Here is an 8,594-nt window from a genome sequence, read left to right on the forward strand (position 1 = left end):
TTTGTTGTGCTTAAACGCACATAGGCAATCTTTAGGCTCAGGTTTCAAAACACGCATTTCCCTGTCAAAAGCGCGAGTAACCAAATCCGCTGGAGCCACTTTGTTACCTCCTGTCCTGATCTTTTAGCATTGCAGTCTACTTCAGGTCCTTTTCCATTGCTTCAAAGTGTGAGCCTCCCACTGTCGCTGGTTTCCCTGGTGGACATGCTTTAATAAAGCCCCAGAGTTTAAAGTGTGTAGGCAGAGAAGCTGGGAATGGAAAAAGGCGGTCGCCATCTCCACGTGTTCACGCTCTAACTCTGTCACATGTATGCAGAAAGGGACGCAGAAAAACTCTGCTCATTAACTTAAGAGCAGAATATCAGCCACTACGCACACACACACACACACACAGTGATTATGTCATCACCCCGTGCTGTCCTCTACTCAGCTGTAGTATCTCTCCATTCATGAAGTGAAACTGTTGCCGAGGCTCCTCCGCTGCACTCTTTCTGTCTGGGATGGAGGCTGTGGCTCTTTTCTCTTTTGCAGCGTCAGAAGCAGACGAGATCAGTTTTCACAAAGGTGATATCATCAAGGTAAGTAGGTCTTTTAATGCGTTGAGAAATGTTTTGTTTTGTATGTCGACGCAGAGTAATTGTGCGTGTGCATGTGTGTTATAGGTGACAGAAATGGAGGAGGATTCTTGCTGGGTGACAGCAGAGATCCAGGGGAAGCGTGGCTACGTGCCCGGGAACTACATTTCCCTCCTTCCACACCCGTAAAAAGAACTATTTTGTCCACTTGTGCTGCATGAGTAACTCTTATCAGGCTTCAGTGTGTAGTCAGACTGTTTTCTTGTGATTGGATTGTATCATTTTAAGGAGTTTTAGAGGCCTAAAGATAAAAAAGCAACAATTTAGGATGTCATCATTTGTGCTTTATTCCTTTTGTGAGCTAATGGGGGAAACACTGCCTTACATAACTGATTTGAATACTGCTTTAATTGTCTTTTAAATGCCAAGAGAAGTGTGTGAGAAGTGTGTGCTGTTGTGTGCTCTGGTAGGTGGTTTGCAGGACCGGTGTCAAGACTTGAGGCTGAACAGCGTCTGCGTTGGCAGGACACTGGAGTGTTCCTGGTGAGGGAGAGTGAATCAGCTCCGGGAGAGTTTTCCCTCTCTGTTAGGTCAGTGAATGCACCACAAACACACACAAAAACAAGAACGTCAGCTTCAGTCGGGATGAAAGAATGTGCTTAAATCTGTCCATGTGCTTAAATCTGTCCATTTCCATGTTCATTTCTCATGGGCTCACTCTGCTGTCCTGCTTAAATAACCCATTCATCCACCGGTTATATCAAACTCCATCTTTATGATCAACGACTGTTCAAAGCTGGGGCTGAACTCAAACCACACATGCTGCGTGAAACACACACACTCCCCCACGCACACATCCTTGCAGCGTGTCCCTGCGGTATTAAGTGTGCTGTTGGATGTTTGTTTTCCATCCCACTGACTAAATGAGCACATTAAAGCGTCCACGTGTCTCTGAGCGTGTGTCAGGGTCGGCACATAGGAGAGCCAGACTATTTAAATTGCTTTATGAGAACCGGTTGAACTAAAAATATCACAGCAGCACAGACAGAGCACAGAGAGGAGGAGGAGGGGGCGGTGCAATCTGGGTCACCAAAGTGACGTGGGACACATTTAATCACTAAGGGTAAATTGAATGTGTTCAATAATCGGGCCATTGCGTAACAACAGACAGTCTTTAATTAAACACAGGTACATTATGTAATGGACACATGCCACAGACGGGCACGTACACAATGTGCTCATGTTAACATTTTAAGGCGTAACATCTGTCTACCTGCGAGGTTTACGAGAGATGAGAGGTGTACAGAAACAAAACAATGTGATGCTAAAGTCGATCAGCAGAGGGCGATAAAGATTCACGAAGAATGGCTGTGTAGTCTGTGCCCAGTCTTGTTTTTATTATCATGGAAAACACATTACAATACATTCCAGGACAAACCAGGAGTTTTACAACATGGGCCACATACGCTCAGTTTCATCTTAAGTGGGTTGGAGCGGTAAAGCTAACGCACAGTAACTCATTTAAAAGATTTTCAATGTAAAGAAGGTAAACTACAGTTTGATTGCCAGAGATGTCTTCAGAAACAATACTTCTGCTTTTTATCATTACAAAGAAATACTGCTGTAGTAAATTTAAAAAAAAACTGTCAGCAGGGTCATTGGGCTCAGACTGTAAAGGAAATAAAGAAATGAAGGACTTCGTTTATTTGCTGTGACAGAAATCATCTGTGAATTGAGTGTAGCATTATTCATTTGTAAAAAGAAACTTATTTTGTAAACAGGGATTATGAAGGGATTTTTCCTGTTTTTAAACTGAATATTAACAATAAAAAAAGGACATTTCCTTGCAGTTAATGGTTTATCTGTTACTGGTGGATAACAGCCCATTGGTTGTGTCTTTGACAGTAAAGAAGCTAAAACAAACAAAAATACTAGGGGTGCAACGATATTCGTATCGATATTGAACCGTTCGATACAGTGCTTTCGGTTCGGTACGCATATGTATCGAACAATACAACATTTGTAATTTATTTTATCAACTTTCCTTCTGACGATGCTGTCTGTGTTGAGCGCTCAGTGAATCTGCGTTCGACTACTCCGCCTAGGCTGCACTGTCGAGCGCAGATCCACTGAGCGCTCCACACAGACAGCATAGTCAGAAGGAAGAGTGCAGGGCACCTCCCCCACCCTCATTCAGATCTGGCGTTTGGAATTATTTTGGTTTTCATGTGAGGTATGACCCTGAAGGTAAGCGAGTCATGGACTAAAGTAAAACAGTATGTTGGATGTGCCGTGCAATGCTCAATTACATGGGTGGGAACTAGTGTGTTAGCGCAGTTAGCTCGTTAACGTGTTAGCCGTCTAGCCCCATGCACGGGGCGATCGGCGGTAGCTCGTTAACGGAGATTTGCCGTGTTGTGGTGTTAAGGTCATTTCAACGAGATTAACCTGAAAGCACTAGTGGGAACACAACGAATATGACTGCACATTTACGCCGACATCATCCTAGTGCAAAGACAAAAACAACAAGCATGCTACTAACTTTAGCCGAGTCATTTAGACAGCTGTTAGCACAGGATTCTCCTTATGCTGCTGAGAATATAGCCCAGAAGAAGCGGATAGTATAGCTTTTATTTTGGAAAGAGCCATTTCTCTGTAATAAACTCTCTTTTCCAAAGATGAGTGACTCCTCAATCAGATACAGGGCTTGCAATATCGCTAGCCCGACATCCCGGGGCTAGCGATTTTTTCAGTCGGGCTACCAAAATCTATCTCTGCCCTGCCCGTCGGGCTATTGTAGGAAGGAAAAATATATGTCAATGCTTTTGCATTCTTTCAGAAATGTAGCTGGGTAATTATGTCATTGGCATCGGTGAGCCACTGTCAATATGTGACATATTGAAATCGCGTTTGAATTTGTGCTTGTTTTTTTGCTTTCACTTTGCAATCGTGCGAACTGTGTATAGAGAGCGACAGCACTGATCTGTGAGTGATGATAATTTGTGCACCAATTCCTCTGACATCGTCTTATTAATCGTTAGCTTACTATGCAAACATGACAAGTGAAATCTCCCGCAGCTTAAACATGTGAGAGGTTGATCGCGCAGAGAATCGCTGAGCTTATGTGAGTGTGTGTGTAAAAGCAGCAGGATATATATTTTAGTTCTGCTGAGCCAAACAAGACAGGTCAGGGTGAAGAAGTGACAGCCAAAGAAAAGCTTACCACAAAACGGAGAAGTTATGACAAATCAGACTATAAGGCAAAAAGAAAGTGCAGTTTTATGGTTTCATGGACAAAATAATTTCTGTGGCTGCGATATGACGAGCTAAATAACCAGGGCTGCACATAAGTGGTCCGCAGGTGCGCATTTGCTGTCAAAATAAAAAACACGCACAAGGGTTAGGGTTAAATTTAAAAACTGTACTTTTGAGTTAAAATATATATTTATAATTTTAATAAATGACAAATTAAAAATGCATGAACATTTTTTTTGTATCGAAAAAATATCGAACCGTGACACCAAAGTATCGAACCGAACCGAACCGTGAATTTTGTGTATCGTTGCACCCCTAAAAAATACAGTTGAACGTTCAGAATTTATTAACTTTGAAATGTCCACATTTTCCAAAACTTTTGCCGCATGTTTGACACCCCTGACCTCTGACCCTTACAGAACTGTCTGTAGGCTTGTTATCATTCTGTAACACGCGCTGAGTGAGAGTTCGGATTCCCAGCAGATGGAGCTGTTAACGGGGAAATCCGTTATCTGCACTGCTGAGACACATGTTAAAAACATTTCAGCTTGGGCGCGTTTCTCATAAACACTATTCATAAATATGATAATAATATTTGGGAGTGGGACAGCGGTGTGGTGGTTAGCACCATTTCCTCACAGCAGGCAGATCCTGGGTTTAACTCTAGTCCAAGGCCTTCTGTGTGGATTTTGCATGCTCAGTGTCTGAGTGGGTTCTCTGCAGGTGTGGCTTCCTCCCACAGTCGTCGGGTTAATCGGTGATTCTAAATCAGCTGTATGTGTGAATGGTTGCCTGTCTCAATATGTGTTAGCAACCTGTCCAGGCCGTACCCTTCCTCTCGCCCCACGAACGCTGGGATAGGCTCCAGCCACGACTGCGACCCTGAATTGGCTAAGTGGAAGAGAATGGACGGTCCCATCGTGTTTTGTACCAGGATCTTGGTACTGTACTATCCATGTACAAAAGTGCCATAATCAATATTATATAAATCACACCTGTGCCTATCCTGCAACATCATGTCAAAATGGGCCTCTTGCTCCTGTCAGTGAAAAACTCCTCATAGCAAAAACTTTTGAAACTATTTGTTGTTGGTTAAACAGTTCCAGGAACATCTCATAAAACTAAAAATAATAGATTACCTTTTTTTTCATTTCGCAAAACATTTTGCTGAAAGGTCCCTAAATTTATCAGTTATGCCTGTGTAAGATCATCACAACAGTAAATCCATTGTTTCCATTGCATAGTCTCGGCCTAATTAAGACTTAGTTATCTGCATGTGTGTGTGTGTCTGTGTGTGTTCCTGTCTAGCTATCTTTGTGAGGACCCAAAGCTGCATTCTACTATACTTGTGAGAACCAACAGTCACTTGTGAGGACACACAACCCGGTCCTCACAAATGTGAAGACATTTAAAGGCATTTTTGAGGCTCAAAATGTGGTTTTAGTGTCAGGGTTACAATTAGGTTATGGTTAGGTTTAGGGTAAGGGTTAGGCATTCATTTTTAATGGTTAGGGTTAGGGTAAGGGGCCAGGGAAAGCATTATGTCAATGAAGGTCCTCACTAAGATAGCTGAACGGCATTGTGTGTGTGTGTGTTGGCGGGGGGCGGGTCTGACATCTAAGTTACACACAACAGAAATGCAGTAGTATATGTAGTATAAGGTGCATGGTTGAAACTGAAAAGATATCTCAGTCTGTCAATGATTACACATCTAAAACATCACAAAGGCAGTTACTCCCCACAAAACAGATAACACAACAAAAGAGATTATGTGAAGTGAGAGTGTGTTGGTCAAAGCTACAGTTCAAATGTAATAAGGTTTCATAGTGGAGATGGAAATGTGTTCCCTAAATAAAGTGCTTACCCTTCTTTGTAATTCGTGAAGTCGACCTGAGAAAACACAGTGTGTTTCCCAGCAAGAGAGAGAAGGAGGGTTGAAATATGTATTATATTTTTTTTCATTATATATTAATGTTCAGCTGCAAAAATAATTTTACACAAGTCTTTGTTGTTTGATTAATCCATCTTTTCCTTTAACAATTTCTGTTGTTAATACTAAACTAAGAATAGAACAGGACATATTAGGAAAAAACAGCCAAACAGCACAGACCAAAGAAAAATAGAAAGAGAGGGAGAGGTTGGTTAAGATATCAGGACAGGTAGATACTGGGAAAGGTGAATGACTATGACGTGTAGTGTGTGACAAGAGGTGCTGCATGTGTGTACGCCAGTTTTCTTAAACAGAGTTCGAGAGAAAGAGAAAGCGGGAAGAAAGAAAGAAATTTAAGTTAATGAGCAACAGTCATGATAAGAAGCATCAGGAATATTAATCATCTTTCTCCTCATGTTCATCATCATCGTGATCATCATCACTACCGCTTTCAACACAAACTCATCATCATCTTTATTGTCATTTATGTGGAGATTTATAAGTGTAAAGGTCATATCTTTATATATGGTAGGAATTATGCTGAGCCATGTTTTTAATCGAGGGTTTCCTGGGTTTGAAAGTTGCCATGGTTGCATTGCTGTGCTGTTTGAATCACAGTTGAAGTTTAACCCAGTGCATGACGTCCATCAGAACTCTTATTGGGCAGTCAGCAGGCAATAGATCCGAGTGTTGTGCGTCTTTTAAGTCGAGATAAAAGTACCCCAGTGACTGTGATGGGACACGTTATAAAACAAATACAAATAATAACATTTGAAAAATAATTGTTTTTGACTAAATTATGGGGTCTATGTTTGAATCTTCCTGATGAAATAGTGAAATAGTGTTAATAACAGCTTGCCTAGTCATTTCATGGCCTCACCTTTCACGGTTGCTCTGTGCAGGTTAATGTGGCTGCTCACACAAAGACATTTGAAAATGATGGAGTGTGATTTTAGTTGGTGGTGTGACTGAGGGAGTTCCCGAACAAAGAATGAGGACGCACATGCTTGTCTTCCTTCTCATCAGCTCTCTCGTTTTCCATGTTCACCACTCTTATCTTGCAGCTATGGCGACAGGGTGGAGCATTTCCGCGTCCTGGAGGGCGGCGGTCAGTACTGCATCTGGGAGGAGTCGTTCTGTTCCCTCAACCAGTTGGTGGATTTCTACAGAACTCACAGCATTGCTGTGGAGAAGGTGGTCTGCCTCAAAGATCCTCCCTCATCCCCTCAGCTGTTGTCGCACTTGGCGCGTAACCCCTATCCTAACCCTTACAAAAGCACCTCTCAGGAGTCCATCCCCTCGGGCCGTCTCTACTCTAACCCCTCTCACCCGGAGGGAAATACATCATCGCGTCTGCTGAAACCAGTTGTGGAGGTATGACACACCACCTCGACGCGTCTCTGTTTCTCATAAACGACTCGTGCTTCTGTTAAACACGCACCTGTCTGTCTGACTTCCCCGTTTTGGCTCCGTCTTTGTGCAGAAGCCTCGGCTGGCTCACGCCCTCTGCGACTACACCCCCCCTCACACCGCCCACCTCCACTTCCTGCGCGGTGACATCATCGACCTGCTGGACTGCTCGAGCTCCTTGAGCTGGAGGGGTCGCTGCCGAGGCCGGGTGGGGGTCTTTCCACCGGAATACGTGCAGCCGCTGTACCACTGACGCCATATCAGGACCGGGGCTGCGTTGCTGACACTTATCGGTCAGCCTGCAGTGACTCACCTTTCTTATCCAGTGACCAATCGCTGAAACGATTAGTCAAATGAGACTGACTGAGCAGATTTCATTACTGATTAAAGACCTATTTCCTGTCATCTTTTCACTATGACCTTTAAATGATAGGTCCTGTCTCTACGATAGCGACTTGTCAATCTCAAGGTTTGCCCGCCCTAAATCATATCGCCTATTTTACTACAAACGGGACCATCATTTATCAAATGAACACCACGCTGTAGACAGCAAGATCTGAAAACGGCAGCTGAGACCATGAACCAGTTCAGATCCTGAGGTCATACATCCATGAGCACTGCAGTCATTTTCTCATACAGGCCTGCTGCCCGGCAATGCTGCTGACCATTAGAAAGAATCCAGGTTTAATTCACCTCACCGGCGGCTTCATTTTTCACACCCCAAGGCTGTTTCAATCTTTTATATACAGTCTGTGGTTGAATACAGTTGGATAGGAAGAGATGTCACACACACACTTACACAAAATCACAACAAAAACACACCCTTACGCTCCGGATTACCCTTTGACTGTTAAACTCTACCTAATACCTGCGAGTGTAAGTGGATTCACGTCTATTTAGTTATAAAGAAATGAACCAACGGCCTTTTGTAGGCAGGCTGGAGGACTTCAGTGCAAAATCAGTGTAGCACTTTTCAGGTTTTTGTTGCTTTTTTAAAAAAATAATGTATGCCATTTTAAGTAATAAAGACAAATAGCAAACAATGCTTCTGGTTCCCTCTTCACAGATCTGAGGATTTGCCGCTTTCTGTGTCTGACACCATTATCCTTATTTCCTAAATAACTCTGGAAGTTATTTATATAGCAAAGCTTGGCTGTGCTTCATATTTGTGGGGTAATTTTACAGACTTATCAGTAAAACTAATAACAACTTACAGATAATTTCATCATAAGCCAAATTGTGCCGTTTAATCTGAGTCATTCTGAACGGCTTATACTGAAAATATGAAGTGAAATTTAACTCCATGTTTGCTTTGTATAGCCATCTTATCTTTGCTTGTACCCCCCACCACCACCACCACCACCACCACCCACCACACCAGTGCTTATTGTACATAAACTACACAGAAGCCGAATAAAGAGTCT

The 8,594-nt window shown here is 42.8% G+C and overlaps 1 protein-coding gene across 1 annotated transcript; it reads left to right on the forward strand.

Annotated features, from left to right (window-relative positions):
- Window positions 1-26: 26 nt before the first annotated feature.
- Window positions 27-8,592, forward strand: LOC146707487 (GRB2-related adapter protein-like). The gene is made up of 5 exons (XM_085458848.1): window positions 27-578; window positions 663-760; window positions 1,046-1,165; window positions 6,825-7,134; window positions 7,244-8,592. The coding sequence occupies exons 1-5, from the start codon at window positions 501-503 to the stop codon at window positions 7,421-7,423; spliced, it is 786 nt and encodes a 261-aa protein (XP_085314974.1). The 5' UTR covers window positions 27-500; the 3' UTR covers window positions 7,424-8,592.
- Window positions 8,593-8,594: the final 2 nt, after the last annotated feature.

The sequence above is a fragment of the Copadichromis virginalis genome, linkage group LG6, assembly GCF_057382275.1.
Source record: "Copadichromis virginalis isolate Kocher_CV1m ecotype Utaka linkage group LG6, C_Virginalis_male_GT1.1, whole genome shotgun sequence".
In the NCBI taxonomy this organism is placed as follows: domain Eukaryota; kingdom Metazoa; phylum Chordata; class Actinopteri; order Cichliformes; family Cichlidae; genus Copadichromis; species Copadichromis virginalis.

Coding starts and splice junctions, on each gene's coding strand:
- LOC146707487 (XM_085458848.1), top strand. CDS start 501: ATGGAGGCTGTGGCTCTTTTCTCTTTTGCAGCGTCAGAAGCAGACGAG. Junction 579..662: donor ACAAAGGTGATATCATCAAG/GTAAGTAGGTCT, acceptor TGTGTGTTATAG/GTGACAGAAATGGAGGAGGA. Junction 761..1,045: donor ATTTCCCTCCTTCCACACCC/GTAAAAAGAACT, acceptor GTGCTCTGGTAG/GTGGTTTGCAGGACCGGTGT.